Source organism: Drosophila nasuta, chromosome 2L, assembly GCF_023558535.2.
Source record: "Drosophila nasuta strain 15112-1781.00 chromosome 2L, ASM2355853v1, whole genome shotgun sequence".
In the NCBI taxonomy this organism is placed as follows: domain Eukaryota; kingdom Metazoa; phylum Arthropoda; class Insecta; order Diptera; family Drosophilidae; genus Drosophila; species Drosophila nasuta.
This window is the reverse complement of record NC_083455.1, coordinates 26,389,977-26,410,428: the sequence shown is the minus strand read 5'-3', so window position 1 is coordinate 26,410,428 and position 20,452 is coordinate 26,389,977. Positions and strand designations below refer to the sequence as shown.

At 38.6% G+C, this 20,452-nt stretch overlaps 1 protein-coding gene and 1 long non-coding RNA gene across 2 annotated transcripts in view; both read left to right on the top strand.

Annotated features, from left to right (window-relative positions):
- The window catches only part of LOC132791214 (uncharacterized), a 145,374-nt gene that overhangs the window by 95,059 nt on the left and 29,863 nt on the right, over positions 1-20,452 (top strand). The window contains exon 5 of the long non-coding RNA XR_009632880.1: positions 11,281-11,305. This is a non-coding gene — a long non-coding RNA (uncharacterized LOC132791214). The remainder of the gene's footprint in view (positions 1-11,280; positions 11,306-20,452) is intronic.
- LOC132791186 (damage-control phosphatase ARMT1) lies at positions 4,976-6,717 on the top strand. Its single transcript, XM_060800023.1, has one exon. It carries the CDS (start codon positions 5,122-5,124, stop codon positions 6,508-6,510), a length of 1,389 nt encoding a protein of 462 aa, XP_060656006.1. The 5' UTR covers positions 4,976-5,121; the 3' UTR covers positions 6,511-6,717.

Below are 20,452 nucleotides of genomic sequence, written 5' to 3'. Positions count from 1 at the left end.
GGTGAAGGAGGGAGAAGGGTGGAGGAGGGTGGCTGGTGGCTGAGCAGCAGGATGATTCGATTCCGTTGACCAATAAATAAAAGGTACCCACGCTTACAGGCAAGTCGAATGCGGGCACGGATGAGGATGAGAATGAGGATTTGGATTCGAATTACACAGAGAGAAGCAGGACCAAGACCAGTTCAGTGCAGCAGCAGCTAAGGGATGATCCTTGGTGCATTATTTGTTATTTGAATCACGTGACAAGTTGCTGGCTGCCTGCCTGCCCACAGGGGGTTGCTGGGAACGCGGCAGAGAAATCATCCCACGGGATTCAATTTATGCGTGTTTGAATGTTTTTGATTGCGCGTTGCTAATTCAAATAAAATTCAACTGCTGTGACTCAGGTTCGCTTTTGCTTTGCCATTGTTGTTGTTGTTTATCCTGCGGTAAGCTGAGCTGACAACAGAAATACAGAGAGAACTTTTGGTGGTGCTGCAATTTCAACCTCATTACAAAACATTTGCTTTTGTTTTCGTGAACTCTTAACTTACGCCTTTTGCTGTTGTTGCTGTTGAGGGTGCATCAATTTCAGTGACAGCTTGCGCCTGTTGGCATTAATAAAGTCAGCGAGAAAACCTATTTGTATTTCCCATACACCGGGGATTTGTAATTAAACAAATTAAGCAACAGATCTGCGCTCTTACCTCTCTCTCTCTCTGGAGCTTCAATCTTTTTGCCGTAAAAATAGCAGCAAATGTCGCGCTAATTATTACAAATGATTTCATATTTCATAGTTTTTTCGGTTGTTGTCAGCATTGTTGTTCTTTTTATACCCGCTACCCATAGGGTAAAAGGGTATTATAACTTTGTGATGGCAGGAAATGTATGTAACAGGTAGAAGGAGGCATCTCCGACCCTATAAAGTATATATATTCTTGATCAGCGTCAACAGCCGAGACGATCTAGCCATGTCCGTCTGTGTGTCTGTCCGTCTGTCCGTATACACACCTAGATCTCAGAGACTATAAGAGATAGAGCTATAATTTTTTTCGACAGCATTTGTTATGTTTGCAAGCAGATCAAGTTTGTTTCAAATTTTTACCACGCCCACTTCCGCACCCGCAAATCAAATCTGACAATCTGGTATATTGTGCCGTCTATGGTATATTTTGAATGCGGTACTATATCGATATAAAACATATACCGTTTGGTATATTTTTAGTATTTTTGTAGTATAATTGGTATGTTTTGAGAATAATACCGCAAAATATATTTCTTTTATCCAAAATGGGTAGCGGGTATCTCACAGTCGAGTACACTCGAGTGTAGCTTTCTTACTTGTTTTTTGTGGTTCTCTGCAAATGCCAGAAATACCTTATTTCGACAAATAAGTAGCGTAATAATGAACTAGTCTCATTCGCCGTATATTTCTATCTCAGCCCGAATATTCTAATTAGCTGCACAGGGTAGAGCTAAGCACCTTTGTCTCTTTCTCTGTTGCTGTTGCTGTTGCTGTTGCTGTTCTCATGCACCTGAGGTGGGCCCCCAAGTTGGAAATGCTGGAAATTGTCTCGAGACAGAGGCATCGAAAAACCATATAATTGATTTATGGCCAATGGATTGTTGGGTTGACTAAATTTAGACGCGCAGCGAACAACTAAAACAACTAATTTAGTGAGAGATGTGAGCTGCAAAGTTTCATGTTCTTCACTTTTGTCACGTTCATGGGCATGATCTTCGACTACTTCCATGTAGTGACTCTCTTTCTCTTTCATTCTATGCATCTCTATCTCTCTCTAGCTTTTCTGGTAGCTGTTGAACGTGTCCGTTTGTTTGTTTTTGTTTTGTCAGTGGGGAGGAATGAAGCTGGGAGAATCTGGCTGGCAGGGCGCTGTCACAATTGACACTGACGATGCGGCAGGTACACGACGATGCAAAGACAGAGGAGGAGACTGAGGAGGAGGCGTGCTGCCTCTGCCGTTAAGTTGTCAGTTGTGGAAGAAGCAGCAGCGTAAGCAGGGAAATTTCTTTCTGTTTTAGACGAAAGATTAATTGAACGTGCGCCAGAGAGTTATTAATCTTATCGAGCTTAGTTGGGGCCTCCATTGTTTCTAAAATATTGTACGCTCCGCTCCTAAGTGTCACCTAATGGGACCGCCACTTGAGCCAAGATTTTTTTCGAGTGCTCTCCACCTAGAGCAACGATCATCAACTGTTGCAGTCTGCAGCTGCCAGTGATCTGCTTCACTTTTTTTCTTCTCTGTTAAGGTCTCCCCTCCTAATTTGTTTATGGCTCTGATAATGCAATTTTTTAGAGAGAGAGAGAGAGAGGAACCTGCAATAACATAAATATATCCGCTGATCTGGCGGGAGCAATTACCGGGTGAGCCATATTTTGTCACATTTCGCTTCGCTTTTTGGGTGAAAGTTGAGGCGTTTTTATGGCTGCCCATAACTCTAGAGACTGCTGTTGCTGAGCTCTTGCTGTGCTGCACTAAACGATATCTACGAGCTGAGTCGAAGACTCTAGAGTGCAGTTTCTTAGAAAAATGGTGTGAAAGAATTGGACAACTATAACAGCAAATTAACTAATTGAAAGTAACTAAATTTATGCAAGATTTTTTGCTTATTTTATACATATTCTTTTACTTAGTTTAATTGCTGTCATAATTAGTGTATTTAGCATTTAGATAATTGCATAATTATATACACATTTTCTGACGAAGATCATTTTTCTTCACTTAGCAATTATAAGTATAATAAAGAAATCTAGATAATAGTCATCTTTATTGCAGTTGATGGTAATTTGGCACAATGCATAATAGATCATGGCATATAAGTTTATGAAGTGAATATGCTATAAAAGTAATTGCAAAGTCATACTAATAAATATTAGTAATTTGGCAGTGTGTTAAATAGATCATTACAAATATTAATGTATACATTAAGTATGCTTAAATAATGATTACACAATATAGATTATGAAAGTGGTATAAAAAAAAAATTATTAGCAATGTTGCACAGATCATGACATATAAATTTATACAGTAAATATGCTATATAACTTATTGCAAAGTCATTATAGAATGAATTAATACTAAATTTGCATTTTATCATATTAAATAGATCAATGCAAATATGAATATGTACGGTGAACATACTAAACCAAACAAGAAAGCAATAGTCGAGATTGCTCGATTGTAAAATACCAGCTAGACATTTTGAATAGTATTTAGTATTCATTTTAAAATATACAAAAGTTATATGCCCCAAAAATACTAAAAAATGTACCATAGGCTGACATATTGATATAGTACTACAGTCAAAATATACCACAGAGTGCAAAAAATGTCAAAAGTAAAACACAGTACTATATTCAAATATACCACATAGTACAAAATATACTAGATTGTCAGCCAAAGCAACTAAGACCATATTAAGTTAGAGCTTTTGCCCATACAAGAGTGTTTATTATATAACTTCTACTTAAAGACTATAGTTATTATTGTATGTACCAAAAATCGGGCGTCTAGCGGATGGAGGCACAAATAGAGATGGATCGTAACTTATATTAATATGAATAGTTAGAAATGTTGAATAGAGAATATAATATAGAGTTCATGTTAGAACTTGTAGCTCCTCTCGACCTGTTTCGACTATTTGTTGCTTGTGGGAAACAACCTCAACCCCCTAGAAAAGTGTTCTTATTGCGCATCGTTGAGCACATGCCAAAAGTAGCCACAAATATTGCGCAGCTGCTACTCATGAATTTCACAAGGCAACGCAATTGAAAGCGCGATGACGCACTCTTACTTCGCTTCACTCCTCTTTGCAACTGCCACACGAAAAGTAACGACTCCTCAAAGCAGTGGCGCATATGCAACACAGCCGAGCACCTTGAGAAGTAGCTAGAAGTAGATAAGTAGTAAGTCACCTCAAAAAGGTTGAGCAGCAGGCAGATATTGAAACTGGTATGTCACGGGGGGAAGTTTTCGATTTCTATGGAACACCTGGACAAAGTTGAAGGTACATCTAAGGTGCACATGCTCACTTAATGAGCTCGCAACTCGCAACTTAATGTTTTGACGCAGTTATGTCTGCGACGGGGATTCAAACATTGAATCGAATTGGGGGGGTAAATCCATATCCATGTGTGTCATCAGTAAATAACATAAAATCATATCAGTTCGGTGTTTCCTTTTTGCTTTTGGCAAAATCTATAAAGAAACGAACACTTGCGTCATCCGCAGTTCATGATAATAAGAATAAAAATAACATTCAAGAGTGCAGAATGCTCGATCGACTCAGTTGCCGTAGGGGTTGCTAGAGGAAGTGCACACCTTGCCCCATTAGCATAGCATTAACCTGGGACTGCGCTGGGGGAAACGACAGACAACTTGATAGCATTCTTCCCATCGACATTGCGTCGCTCTCTTTTCTTGAACTTGTTTATTAACATGTGACAATTAAGGCAAGCGAATGCAAATTACATTCACATCAAATACGATCCACGCTTCCTTGGCCCGAAATTAACCCTTTACCCTTTCGTCTTGTTATGATTTTCCCAACCGGATGACAACACGCAAGTGTTATCCCATCTATCCGAGAATTATGCAAATTGCGTTTAGCATTGATCGCGTTGAGTATGTGGTGTAAAGTAACCTCGGACATGATCTGTCGAACACCTGGGCAACGGATCGGAAGGAAGCAAACACGCATCCCTGAGGAAGAGATCTTTTCCCACAGTTGGTTGCTAAGGAGAGTGTCGGAAATGGTGGTAAACAGTAAACAGTGAAATGAGAAGTAAATGAATTGAGATCGGATGGAGATTAGAAGAACAGAACGAAGTAGATTTAACGAATATCGAATGAAAATCACATCGAATGCAATCTCGTTAAATTCTATTTGAAACCAAAGGAGTCTGAAATGTACAGACAAATGAAATGCAATAGAAAAAGAAAGTAAACGAAATTCATTTTAACAATTACTTGCATTACTTTTCAAAATTAAATTGAGTATTTAAAACAAAAATAGAACATTAGTATTTCTCGGCTTTAGTCACCAAATTCAAGTAGAAACCAAAAGAGTCTCAAATGTACAGATGTGCAACGATAACCGGAAAGATCTTCTCAACCCAAGATGAGGACGAGCGCCAACAATTCCGATCTCTTGGATGTGGCAACGCCGCGACACTCGCTGCTCTCGGGTCGCTTTAAGCAGAGCTTCGCCTATGTGGCGCTGCAAGCCCGAATGCCTGGCATTATGCAGCAGGTGATAAACACGCTGCACAGTAACGAACACGAGCTGGTGAAGAAGCATGGCGAAGAGGTGTGGAAGGACATTCAAGTGATCACGCACAACATCGAGAGATTGAAGCGAGAACTGAGCAACGATCGGAGATTCACTCTGTTCCATGGCAACGAGGTGGACAAGGCCGAATGGAATGCATTCCTATCTGAGTTGCCGCATCCGAAGCGTTCGTATTTCAGGGCTTCCTGGCTACATGCCGAGTGTTATCTGTACAGGCGACTCTATTCGTTCTTTGAGAACAGCAAGCACCTGCGAAACTTTGACTATTTTCTGGACCTCAAGCAGGAGGATTTGCGGATCAGTGAGCTGGCCATCACTTGCCTAGCGAAGGCAACACGAAATCTGAGCAAATCCTTTGACAATTTCGGCAAACTTGTGCGCATCAATTTGTGGAGCAATCACTTTGACATACAGCTAAATTCCTATTACTTCAGCACCCTCGAAGATCGCTCGGATATCAATGTGTTGACTTCGGTGGCGGATCTGGACAAGCGGCTGTTGGTCGACGAGTCGCTGCTGGTGTGGAATTGCCTGATGAAGGCCAAGAGCAACAAGGAAATCATTGTCGATTACATTTGCGATAATGCTGGCTTTGAGCTATTCACCGATTTTCTGCTCATGGAATACATGCTCGATCATGGCCTGGCTACCCAGGTGCGAATGCATGTCAAGGCAATACCCTGGTATATATCCGATGTGATGCCGCACGATGTGGAATGGACCCTCAAGTATTTGATGGATCACAAAGATGAGTGTGTCTCCGGTCTGGGTTGGAAACTGAACCGAATGCTCGCCGAGCAACGCATTGTGATATCCCCGCCATCGTATTTCTGGACTGGACCACAAGCGTACTTTGTGATGGTCGACTGCAGCATCGGTTTGTACAAGCTGCTCTCACAGGCGGCGGTGGCCATCTTCAAGGGTGATCTCAACTATCGCAAGTTGCTCGGTGATTATATTTGGGACTCCACTGAGGAGTTTATCACATGCTTGCGCGGCTTTCGACCTACGAATATGTGTGCAATGCGCACTGTGAAGTGCGAAGTGATCTGCGGTTTAAGCGAGGGCACTGCGGATCGTTTGTTGCACACCGATCCCAACTGGATGATCTCGGGCACTTACGGAGTTATTCAATACACCGATAGCCTGAAGTGCAAATGTGATTGCTTGCACTTGACCGCAAGTTGCATGGATAAGTCCTTGATGTGCGCCAAGTGAGGTGTCGGCATTGATAATCAGCACTCTTCTATTTTTTTTTTTTTCATTTTCATTACTGTTTTTTTTTTTCTATTTTCACAAATTGCTACCGCAGCTGGGGGAAGTTGACTATGTCTTAATTTGCATTACGCTGCCAGCGTAGAAAACTCACAATGCCCAAAATAAATGATTCCAAATTTGTCAGCGCACTTTGCCCAAATCAAACTACATCGTTACGTCCACCGTCGTTTGCTGCTGCTTGCTGCAAGTTGGGGCAAGCAAGAGGAGTTTATTTGGGTTGTGCCTTTGGGTGCACTCTCTGTGTTGTGTGTGTGTGTGTGCCACCTGCATTTCTATTTTCAAACTGTAGCCTGAAGCTTGATCTGCACAGAGAGCAGCCTGGCCAATTGTCGAGTGACTAATGCTGTTGGTTTTATTGATGTGGCGCACATGCGCAGCCATTTGTCAGCAGAGGAGCTGCCCTGCGGCTTGATGATCAATTGAAAAAGAAAAACATAACAAAATGGAAAGTTGTGAAACTCAACAGCAGCAATTGCAGATGATATCACAGTCTAACTGTGCAAAGAAAGCAAAGACAGCAATCTTTGTTTTCCTATTGCAACTATTTTATTTCCCAGACTTGCACTCGAATAGATTTCAATACTTAGCCATGGGTGTTCCTTAAAAATTGTATCAAGAAACTATTGAGGAATGATTTCTTTAAGTTGATTGCACTTCGAATGATTTAAATGAGCATTCCCACAACTATTAGGATATTGAAAAGAGCAACATGAGGCCGATTGCCAAAAATTCCGTTGCACATAAATCTCAAGGTACAGTCGTCCTACTCATTCCCAAGTTGAGCAATTAATCAGCAGAACATTGCAAATGTTGATGTTGTTGCTGTCGGGATACGCAATGGAAATGGAACACAACAATCCAGGCGAATTTTATATTTTCCCACCGAAACACACACAATGAAAAAGCCACCCCAAAGCCATAAGCAAGCTACTGCGCAGCTGCGGAATGAGAACAAAAGCAACAGCCAGAATAAATCAGTGGCAACAACACAAACAGCAACAACAGCAACTGACTGTTGTCCACTTGGTTCTCGTGTTTTCTCGTGTTTTTTGGTGTGGGGTGGTTTATGCCTGCTCCTGCTGCTTTCAACTTCCGACTGCAGATGCGCCCTTGAAAATCACAATTGCCACCCCGACTCCTCGGTATTTCACCAGTCAACAGCTTACCAGGTTGTTGCTGCTGGTGCTTTTGTCTGATGAGGGTTGAAAACTTTATCACCAAGCAGGCCAGGTGATGATTGTTGCTGCTGTGATTTCCACCACCCAACCATGATCCAACCATTTGAATAGCTTTAAGCTGTGCGCAGGTATGCAACATTGAACCAGCTGGCAAACAGGAATCAACAGACAAATTGTTCAAGTTGAGTTGTTTTTTGCCGCCAGCTCTCGCTCTCTCTCTTCCCTCTTCTCTCTACTCTCCTCTCGCATTGCCTTGAAGGCAAGGTGTGAACATTGTGCATAATCGATGAGTATATATTTATTATCAATTGCAAATCGCTTATCGCATGTTACACCCCAAAAATGTAATGATTGACCGGATGCCAAAGCTATAGTACAAGTGCTTACAATGTTTGAGCTCAAATATTGAATAAATTTATTGGATCAAAACTTGTGAATGAGTCATGCGCATAGTTCTTAAATAAGACAAGCTAGAGATGGCAACGAAATTGTATATGAGGCACGATAAAACAAAAATAGTTGTAATAATTAGAGTCGATAATCAATGGGGAGATACATTAAGAAATATTAAAAATACTGAATACAAAATTCTAGAAATACTGATGAAAATATACTTCAAGATTAAAGGAAATAACAATTAAATTTAGATGAAGTCAATGAAGTTATATATTCAGAAATACTAAAAATACTGAATTTTGTATTCTACATTATTGAAATACTAAAGAAAATGTATTCTTATACTTAATGAAATTACAATCTTATTTCGATGAAGAAAAGTCAATAAAGAGATATATTGATATATACTAAAAATACTGAATTTCCTATTTTAAAAATACTGAAATACTAAAGACAATTTATTCTAAGATTTAAGGAAATTATAATCTTATTTCGATGAAGAATAGTCAATAAAGAGACATATTGAGAAATACTAAAAATACTGAATTTCGTATTTTAAAAATACTGAAATACTAAAGAAAATGTAATATAAGATTTAAGGAAATTACAGTCTTATATTAATTTTTTATTGAATTCAATGAAGAGATATATTGAGAAATACTATAAATATTGAATTCTATAAATACTTAAATACTAATGAAAATATATTTCAAGATTTAACCAATTACAATCCTATTTCGATGAAGAAAACTTAATGAAATCATAAATTTATTAAAGAATGATGAAGAAGATAAACATAAATTTCTATAACACCCATCTAAGTCAAAAACTTTTATGATTTGAACTATTTAAATTGGTGTTTCTCTACTATAAAACTAAAATATCGCTTTGGAAAGACACGACACGCTCTCATATCTAATAGAAACTGGTGTAATCAAAGCTTCAATTGGGTGATTCAGTGTTTGTTGGATCGTTTGATGACTGTACGCGTTGTTTGTGATAGTCTATAAATGTCCATAGTGAGAGCACTTGGCAACAATCAGGCACTCAAAGCGTCGTCGTCGTCGGTCACAGGCATTAGGCAAATGTTGTGTCTAAATTATGGGCAAATTAAATGAGTTGACTGGCTACGAGCTTCGAGCTGGAGTTGGAGTTGGAGAGCAATTACGAGTATCGCGACTCCTTTGGGGGCGCTGCGAACATTGCGAATTGCCAATTGGCAGTTGACATAAACCTTTCGCCGAAAATGCCGCCAAAGGCGCTGACAAGTGGCCAAGAGGCAACGGCAAAAAGGTCAACATTTCGTAATCAGTTTGTTGTGTATACGAGTGTGTGTGTGTGTGTGTGTGTGTGCACACGTAACCATAAGCATGCAGCATGTCATCCTATATTTCAGCGAGACACCAAGACGGGGTCTGTAGCTGGGTTAGGCAGGCGAATGGCACTGTCAACCCGCCAAGTAACAACAACATTCGCCAAAAAACCAAAAAAAAAAGAACTGAAAAACTGACCAAGTGGCCTGTGTGAAGTGGTAGTTATAGCAGTAGTATTAGATATGTATATTCAAACGACTATCACCCGCTAAAATTCAAATTCAAATTTGCTAAAAAATAAACCCAACACAACGCTCCCCACCGCACATTGAACGAGCGACGTACCACAAAAATTAGCCATCGACTTGGGCGCTAATCTGGTTTTAAACTGCGACCAGGCGACCGACCAAACGATCGCTGCCACGATGCGGGTGTGTTTCCACCACGCAGCCAAGTCAGACTCAGGCCATGCCACACCAAGCTAACACACTGCCTAGGCACAGGCTGGTCAGCTTGCGTTGGGCACAGCCTAGACAGACAGACAGACAGAGGGACAGACAGACAGATAGACGGTTGTTTGGCCATCGCTGACCAACCAGTTTGTGTGGCACCCGCACCTGGCCAACTGCCCAACTTACGACTTGCGACTCGACAACAACAACAACTTAACAACTGCGCTGCCCCTGCCCAACCAGCTGCCTGTCCTGTTCAGTCCCTGCCCTGCCCTGCTCTGCCCTGTACAGTCTCAGTCGCTGTCTCAGTTGCAGTTGCAGTTCCCCATATATTTGGCAAATGGAAATGCGTTCACTGTACATCTCCTCAATAGCTTCTTAGCTCAATCATTTGCATAAATCAGACAATATTATTTAATATCTTCCATAATAAATTTATAATGGAAAATAAAATAAACCCCAAACTAAAATTTATACTAGTTAGTTAGTATTTCCTTTTAAGAAAAGGGTTTGATGAAGAACACGAGCGTAATTCTTTGAAATTTTCAAGCAATTTTTTTGGTTAAAAGACAGTTTATACCATAACATAAAAAGTGTATATACATTTCTTAAAAATTATATGAACATCTTAATATAATTATTACTGACTATTCCTTAAAAGATTGAACAAAGAAATTTTAATTTCTCTGGTTAAAAGAAAGTTTACATGTTAACATTAAAATTGTACATAACTTTCTTAATGTTCAAATATAATCATAATTTTCCATTCATCAAATGAAGGAGCAAGGAAACCTTAAATAAATAACCATAGTAATCAAAAGCCTTAGTTGTTAGTATTTGAGATTCTAGAAATGTATTCATACTTATATTTCTATTCTTATATTATACTTCATAAATAAATAATATGGTTAAAGGAAAGTTTATATGTTAACATAAGATCTCAACATATAACATATTTCTTAATGATTCTGTTCAAATATTAGTATGATTATATTTTTCCATTCATAAAATGAATGAACAAAGAAATCTTTAATAAGCAACCATAGGAATCAAAAGCCTTAGTTGTTAGTATTTCAGATTCTAGAAATATATTCTTACTTATAATTCAATTCTTATATTCAACTTAATAAATAAATAATCGACTTAAAGGAAAGTTTATATATTAACATAAAAACTCAACATATATTTCTTAAAGATTCTGTTCAAATCTTAGTATAATTATATTTCTGCATTCATAAAATGAATGAACAAAGAAATCTTAAAGCATAAACCGTAAACCATAAAATATTTAAATGCAGTTTTACGCTATATATTAAACTCAATAAATAAATAAGTAAATAAATATTTAATACCTCGTATTTTTCTTTACAGGTTTTTTGCAATCTTCAAAGTCGAGGTGAGTTTATTTGCTGCTACACACCTTTTTTTCGCTGGCAGGTGAAAACTTATTTAAATGCCATTACATAATTCGTTATCATTCGCTGTAAAAATGCCTCACAGCTTTTTACATATATTATCGCCTTTCCTATAAAAGTTCTCGGTTTATCTTCATTGCACTTGCTGAGTTTAAGTTTATTTTTGCATTTAATTATTGCTTGTTAATGTTGTTGTGTCAGCTTTGTGATTAGCAGCCAAGTGCTTTTGCCTTAGACCATGAAATTTCTCTAGAGAAGCCTTAAAATTGGTTGGGGTATTAAAAAGTGGCATGAAGATATGGAAATATGGGTTTATAGGCTTGTGGATTATTATTTTATGTGGTTAAAGGAGTTGCCAAGTGCATTAACAACGTCGGATTGAGGTTTATTGGTTAGTAAAGTGCATTTATTGATATTTAATTGCAGTAAGAGGACAAATTGGCAAATTAATTGTGAATAATAAAACAATTGAGCTATCAACACTTCCTTTAGTTACATTTTTATTCGTCTCACAGTTTTGTTTAAGCAATATTCTTTAGTTCATTTTTATTCTTTCATAGATTTGTTAAATCAATATTCTATTTAATATTCGTGGCAATTTGCTATCAACAAATTCTTGAGTAACATATTTATTCTTTCAAAGTTTTATTAAAGCAATATTCTGTTCATCAACTCTTTCTCTAGTTACATTTTTGTACTCTCATAGTTTCCTTTTTACAATCTCCTTCAACAACTCCCTCTCACACACACACAACACTTCCTTTGACTCGTGCTGGAGTCAAAAGTGCGATGTAATTCGTCTACTCAACGCCAGAGTGCGATTTGCTGATTAGCAACACTCTTTCCGTCATATTCTGAAAGCCCAATTACAATGGCCAACAAGACAAACGGCCAAACAGTTGCAGCCAAGACTCCATCTCAGACGTTTACTTCTCTCAATGTTGTTGTTGTTGTTGTCGGTGTTGTTGTTGCTGTTGTTTTTCCTTTTCATTTTGGCCACGTGAACACCCTTATGCAAAACAAATCAAAACAGCATTAAAAGTCGTAAATCTGTGCCAAAAAACACAGAAAACAAAAAAAAAAACGAAACTTACGCCGGCCAAAAAGACCAGTCGACCGGCTTTCGACTGAGGCTCAGCTCAACTCCTTAACAACAAAAGCGGCTGTGTGCAGCATGTGCCATAGAAACCTCTTGGCCAAAAAAAGAGAGACACTTGGCCACTCGAGACGCCGACTGCTGTGATAAAATATGAGACACTGGGGCAGACAGTCAAATGGGTAGCTCCATCGTCATTGCAGAGACCGAGAGCGGAGGGGAAGGGAGGGGAAGGGGTTACTACTATGCCCCATGATTCAGTGGAAAAATAGCCGAAAAATAGAAATAAATAAAGGAAAATCAAAAAGAGACGAGAAAACAGCAAATAGCAAAAAGGAAATACATACAAAAGCATCGAGTCTCGTATATAACTGACCAGCGACTGTCTGACGTGCAGGAAGCATAGAAGAGTAGGTGGAGGGGAAGGGGGAAGGGATTGAGGTTGCTTGCTTGTTGGTTATTACTGCATTACCAATGACAGGCAGCCACCGCCGAGACGCCACCTAGCGGCGGCGGCACGAATGAGGCAACTAACCTACCTGTCAGCCCAACATATGAAAAGCCTTCGATTTTTGCCGGCTCAACTCTCTCACATATGCAAACACACTCATACACACACACATTAGTATGTGGGTTCCTTATGCGGGGACTGGCAAAATGTCATGGTTGTGTTGTTGTTGCTGTTGCTGGCTTCAATATTTATTTATTTGCGAGTGCCGCGCGCAATGCATTAAAGGCAATAAAATAAATAAAAATTGAAATTGACTACGTCAGAAAATTTTGGCATTCATAATGCATGAGTTTTGATTTCTTAGCGACGTCAAAAAGTCAACAGAAAAAGAAAATATAATAGTCTAGCTATTGAACGAGACGAGGAGATACCCTGTAGGAGGTTGATTCCTCTAAAAATTTTGAAATCAGTCAAATAAATTAATCTGCTTAGTATCAGTACTTTATTTAGTATTGAAACTTGATTTAGGTTTAACAAAAACTACATTTGAAATGTTGTTGTTTAGTGCCAAGTGAATATATTTTAAAAATTGATCTAAATTTGAAAAGTTTTACTTAATATTCTGCCTAAGATTGCAGTGATACTCTTCCGAAATTTGTAGAACATATGATTAGGAATAAATAATGTTTAGTGACAACTGTTTAGGTAGAAATAAATAATTCAAATTTTTAAAATTTTGATTTTAAGTTTTGTAGTCAAAAAAATAAAATATAGAATTTGAGTTTGTTAAAATGTGGATAGATAGATTACAGTATTAATGAATAGGTACGAAGTCATATTGATATTGATTTTAGTGATGCTCTTCTGCAATTTTCGGAATATATGATTATGAATGAATATTATTGTTTAGTGTCAACAGTTTATTCCCAAAATTTGACTTAAGTTTGATAATTTTGATTTGAATTTTCCATTTTTGAAATTTGATCAAAAATGTCATTGAAAATTTTATAGAAAATAAAAAAAAAATAAAAAGATCTTTGTGAATTTAATGCAACTTATATGGCTAGATTACTTCGCTAGGTTATTTCGTTTAATTCTTTCGTTTATTTATTGATCTTTTAATGATCAATGACATTTAGCACATACTACCTCTACCTGATAGCTCCCAGGGTATTTGGAGCCTAAGTAAAGTGCAAGAAATCACTTAAGTTTGCTTTGAGTCCATTGCAGATTTATGTTAACTACTTGACTTGTTATAATTGGTATATTAAATGATTTAAAAGCTTGCCAATGCGCCAACACAAACAGAAATCAATTGCAAATAAGCAAAAGCCACAAAAAACCAAATCCAAATCCGCAGTCGACCATTTATAAGGCCTGTCTGTCTATCTGTCTGTCTGAATATAGAGAGGGTGTAGGCAATTGGGCACCGAAATTCATATTCAAAAAAAATTGTAGAAAAAATGGAACTGCGATTGTGACCGGATTCCCCTTTGCTTGCTTTGGCTGCCTGTTTATGAAACTGGCTTAATATTATTTATGGGCCCAATGTGCGCGATATCACGTAATAATCACGCACATAAATGGCCAGTTAAATGCTGGAGACCTCTCGAGCTAGTTGCATTTCATATTTCATTTCAAGTGTTATTTGCAAAACATGTGCGCAGTCCGAATGGGGCGCAAATAAAAAATTAAGTAATAGATTTTGTCGCTGCGATAACAAAAAAGTGCTAAAATATTTTAAAACGCGTCAAAGTTAATTTATAGGACACATTTTCAAGCGAATTGGACCACCGCGAGTTGTTGTAAATGTGTGTGAGTGTTTATCTGTGTGTGAACTGGACTTGAATAAAACGAAAGTTGATCTATCGATTAATGACTCTCGAGGTGCCAGTCATATGATAAACATAAGTAGCTAATTAGTAGGTTAACTAAAAAGAGATAGGAGAAGAAAAATATATGATTTTAAGGAGTTGGAAATCTTCTCATGATTCTCATGCTTGTTTCTCATTTCGCTTGCTCTGCCACTTGAATGTGTTTACATTAATTTTGTACATGATTCAGCAGAGTAGTTCGGTCAGATGGCCATTAAAATGTACTCACACAGGCTCGGCAGAAGATCGCTTGTCAATTGCACTTCAATAGCAGCAACAATGCGAGACAACAACAACAAACAATTACATGAAAATTGCCAGCGATTGATGCTCATTGGCATTCGCAATAGGCCGTCATCATTCCAGTTCGCAACATCAACCTCAGCTTCAGCCATGTCCAATTCCAAGTGAAATGCAAGCCGTGACTGAGAGAACAACAGCAACAACAACAGCAACAACAACAACTGCTTAAGTCCAACTCGAAGTCAAAGTCAGAGAGCTCTCAGGTCTGAGATGCTGCTGCGAATGACAGTTGAATCACCTTCATTTTTAATGGAGACAAGTGTCAGTAATTTATGCACAAAGGCAGCTGGCAAATCTTCGAAGAGAGCAGAGAGGGGGAGAGAGAGGATGCTGCACAAACAAGCACAGAAATTGATGCACAAGTTAAACAAATTAAAATCGATTGTCGGCTGCATAACTGTGAACCTGAGCAGAGACAACAACAACAGTAGGGTTCAGAGCTGAGCTGAGCATGAGCACAAACCCAGCCTTAACCAGGGTCAGGCTCAGTGCGCACGGGGTCAATGTGAATTGTGTGAAAATGACCGCAGTCCGTCCGGCCAGTAGAAGATCAATTGACCACGACTTCGTCGATGTTGTTGTTGTTGGTCTCTGGAGTGTAAGCGATCTTGGCACTTCATTATTCACGCGCGTGCTTCGTTCAAGGCTCGCGGAAATGTCAATAGCAAATCACTTAATTTGTATGGCAATTTTCGCCCCAAACAGATCTCAAGAGAGCATAGCAAAAAAGGAAAACATAAACCGCAAAAAACGTGTAGAAAATTGTTGTAGTTGTTGCTTTTGTGGCAGAAGAAAAGAAAGAAAATGCGCTCACGATGCGATGCCTTCAACTTGGACTTGTCTGCTTGTTGGACTTCACTTGGGCAAATTTGGTCAAATAATGTACAAACATTATCCTTAGACCGCCGTTTGTAGTACTTGTAGTACTTTGCGGCTGGGTGATTATTTCGTTGACTGCCCGCGGGGACGAATGTTCGAACGCTCGAATACTTCGTCGTGCTTTGGGTCAATCGGGTCAATAAAGTACTGCAATTGCTGCAAGCATGGCGATGCCAGCAGATTTATGAGCAGCGCATAGAAAGTCGCATATAGGAATTGTTATCGCCAGAGATGAGTTGCTCTTACTTAACTAATTACATTCATAAATATTCTAATATGAAGGGAAGTCTAAAGTTCACTTTACACCACACTTAAATTAAAAGAGAGCGGGAAGAGAAGTGTGACCAGACCTATTAATGCAAACTTAGTTCTCAAACTGTGTGGCTGCATACTACGTGAAGGGGAAAGATGTTTTTGAAGGGAAGTTCGCTTCATGCCACACTTAAATTGAGAGAGAGCGTGAAGAAAAGTGTGACCAGACCGAAAATGCAAACTTAGTTCTCAAACTGTGTGGCTGCATTCTACTAGTATATAATAACACAGCCAAGAGTCGAACGCATTCCAAACATTTTCCGCAACAAGTACTTAGATAATAGCATAAAGTCCTATTTAAAGCGTTAATAAATGCATAATCTAACTAAAAGTAAAAGTAAAATTGATGCAAAAGCTTGCATTAAATTCAAATCTTTGCAAAGTATATTTTATTAAAAAGAATGAATGTACATTTTATTTCGAAGAATAAATTTCAATCCATGGAAAGTTTGATTTATTACAAAAGAGAAATTCATATTCTAATTGATTAATAGATCTACTTAGAAGAATGGTTGCAGAAGGATAAAATGCATTCGAAAGATGACTTTTTATAGTTAAAAGAAATTCACTTATACTTTCTCTATTGTGTTCTTTTTATTAAAGATTAAAGATATGAAGATATAAAAATTAAAGATATTCCACATTTCCTCTACAGTATTCTTCAAATTAATGAACTCCTAATTCAGATTTTATACCATACAAAATATTTGCTTATATTTTCCTTCATATTATTCTTCAAATTAATGAGCTCTCAATTCAGCTTCTATATAAAATATTCGCGTATATTTTCTTTCATTGTATTCTTTAAATTAATGAGCTCTTATGCACTTATATTTCCTCTGGCAGTATTCTCAATCATATTCATTTATAATATTTCTGCAGAACATTATAAATGTCTGCGGTTGTTTCATTATGTTCTCATAAAAGTAATGATCAAACAAGAAGTAGAACAGCTCAGAGAAGAGCACTTGATCAAGCAAACAAAGCTTAGCTGAAGGATCGTTAATGCACCACCAGTATGCCACATGTCGTCACACACACAACCCTAACAAGCAGACACACACTACACCTCATACCCCACGCCCACATCTGAGCAGAGGGGCGCAGTCGCAGACGCTATCGCGATTGCAATCCCAAATGCCAATCGCATGTCGCGTGGCGCTGGTCAGCCCACAAAAGAGTAATGAAGAATGGAAGCCCAGAGAGATGGCAGCTCGGCGATAGCGGACGACGTTCGACGCTCGTTGCGCGTGTCAGAGAACAACAAGTCAAATGCGTCAGGAGGTGGGCGGTGGGAGGGGAAGGACCTGCATCTAACTGGGATGCATCCATCCACTAAGGTGGATGGGAGCAGAGCGTGCAAAGTGTGGGTCACGTGTCGCATATTAAGAATTGAATGCTGCTCAAAACGTATGTCAAATGCGTGTGGCACAAACTAGAGAGGGCGAGGGTGAGGGTGTGCAGGCAGCCGTGACGCTTGCAACCCTCTCTACGTACATATGTATGTAGTTCACCCTCCTCAACTTTTACTCGTTGACTTTCGACCAGTGTGGCCAGACAGCAAATGATTCGAATGGGACTGTGACAAGTACGACAAGTAAATAATATCATCAGAGCGTTTGTCGCTCATTAATGCAACGGTGGCAGTTTTGGAGTTGTGCTTGCCACCAGCAGCAGCAACCCTCGAGACTTGCGACAATGACTCAATGTTACCATTTAATTTGGACTAATTTAATTTCTCGACTCCTGCTTTCGCGAATTTTCGATGCCTTTGCCTTCCCCCCTTAGAATTGTGATTTGACAATTGTGGGAATCTTTGTTGCAACAATATGCTCGATGTCATCCCCTCATCCCACCCCCCTCGATCATGTGAAACATGTGCAATGATGCGTTGCCTCTGCCACTTCCTGTCCGTCCCTCTGTGCCTGGGAAACCTTCAATAGCATTTTGTCTTTCTAACTGTTTATCTATTGCTTTGGCTGCCAACCGCCGCAATGTTCAATTGTTGACATTCATCGTAATAATTGATAACTGTTTAGTCACTGTCTGATTTTCGTTGAGAGGGGTCAATCGTTAATTGTTTTACAGCCCTCACTCTCTGTATATTTGCTCTGTTTTGTAAGTGAAGTGTTTTTATGGTTAATGCACAGCGACTAACACAAATCATTTTGTAGCTGAGCGTGGGAAGTCGATTCAATTGTTCTTCCATAACAGTTTATCAATTATGAGTTGTGCTTGGAAAAGTCGGCAAGGTGTGATCAAAACATGGGAACTTCAGAGAATATTACATCAAAGTTCACAGCAAATCAAGCTGAAAATAACAGCAGCTGAAGATGGTCTTTTAATTGTAAATGTTTCAAAAATCAAAATATAACTGATTCGGTTTAATCGGATAAACATTGTAGAAATTATATAATATATATAGTTGGTATATTTTGCATTCTATGGTATATTTTTAATTTATATTTATATATAAATATATTAAGTCTAGCTTTCGGCTTTGCACTCCTTAGTATATTCTGCATTTAGTATATTAATATACTAAATATATCGTTCGGTATATATTTAGTATATTTGCGCTATATTAATTGATGTATTACACTCTATAGTTTATTTTCCATGTAGTACTAAATCAATATACTAAATATAACTTTCGGTATATTTTTAGTATTTTAGCCGTATATTAATTCGGCAAACTTTACACTCTATGGTACAGCTTGTATGAATATAATATACCAAGTGTAACCCTTGGTTTATTTTTAGTATTTTTGTGGTATATTATTTTGGTATATTTTAAAATTAATACCTCACTGTTTTGCTTTCGACTAGCTTTCTTAACTGTTAGTACTAAATGTCTTCTCACAATTGCTCATTCAAGACTTGTTCAACGAATCTTATTTCTTCCAGTAAAATAGCAATAAAGGCTTTTCTCAATCTCGCTTAAATCTGCTCTTGGTAAGTGTTGCCTTTGCATTTTTCACGCTTCGTTTTGTGGCATTCCTTGACCTTAGTTTTAGGGGGATATTCAATCAATCGCCATAAAATTAGCACTTAATGTCGCGAGGTTGACGACTCATTAGAGGCCAAATCTATGCATGCAATTTGAAACGGGAAAACAGACCTTTAAAGCCTGTGTCCGAGGGCACTGGCTTTAAGTAAAGTGGGTCCATCTGAAAGTTGAAACCATTACAAGCCCATTACGAACGAAGTCCGACTAGAAACCGCAACAACAACAACAACAACTGCAAATGGAGCAGCGAGCTTGAAGAAGAAATGTTTTAAGCCAAGTCCAAACTAATTTCAACCACCCTCAGGTGATGAAGACAATTAAATATTCGTGATTTAACGATCACTTTGCAATGCTCCAACTGTCAGACGTCGACAACGACGACGACGACGACGGCGGTCGCCAAAATAAAACACAAAAATCTCTGCACAAAGTTCGAAACTTGAAATTCCCATTTGAGGCAAATGTAAATGACTAGCGGACGTCGTCGTCGTCGTCGATGGAGCCCTAAAAATTTCTGAGACCAGATAAAGATCGCACAGTGGACGAGGACCGCAAGAACTAAACCAAAAGTTTTTTTTTTTGTGAGCCAAATGAATGCTGCGCATCACGAATTTTCCTGGCAGTCGCCGCCGCTGAGGAAGTTAGTTCAAAGGAAAAGCCCCCCGAAACAGGTTTTCCTCGCTGCCTTTTTGCATTTTGCCAATTTGCCTATCAACAAGCGATCGATTAAGTACGCCTACCAGGCCAACTGCTGCTGCTGCAAGTCTTCTAGTCTTCAGTTTTCAGTCTTCAGTCTCTTCGGTATATTGGTCACAAAGTCAAAATGTTAATAAATGCAGTCGGGGTCTAACGCTTCTTGGCGCAGATTTTCTGGATTCTGGGGTTCCTCAAAAACAAAAACAAAAAACGTCGACCCACCCACAAGTACGTGGGCGTATTTTATTTTTATTTTTTGCTGTGGTCAAGTTCATTTCTGTTGACTGCTGCAACTACAACTGCGGCTGCAGATTCCAATCAGGTGTAATAATTCTTATTGGCAACGCTTCAAACAAAAAAAAAAACGCTCAGTGCCAAAACTCTAAAGTGGAAGTCAAGACGTCGTCGTCGTCGTCGTCGACTTTCTTTTAATATGCCCCGCGCGCATCGTTTACTGTTAGATGGCCAAGACCAATGAAACAAAAAAAAAAGAGTTCTCTCTGTCGC

Bases quoted from the DNA above. Each gene is read 5' to 3' on its own strand.
- LOC132791186 (XM_060800023.1), top strand. From the start codon at position 5,122: ATGAGGACGAGCGCCAACAATTCCGATCTCTTGGATGTGGCAACGCCG.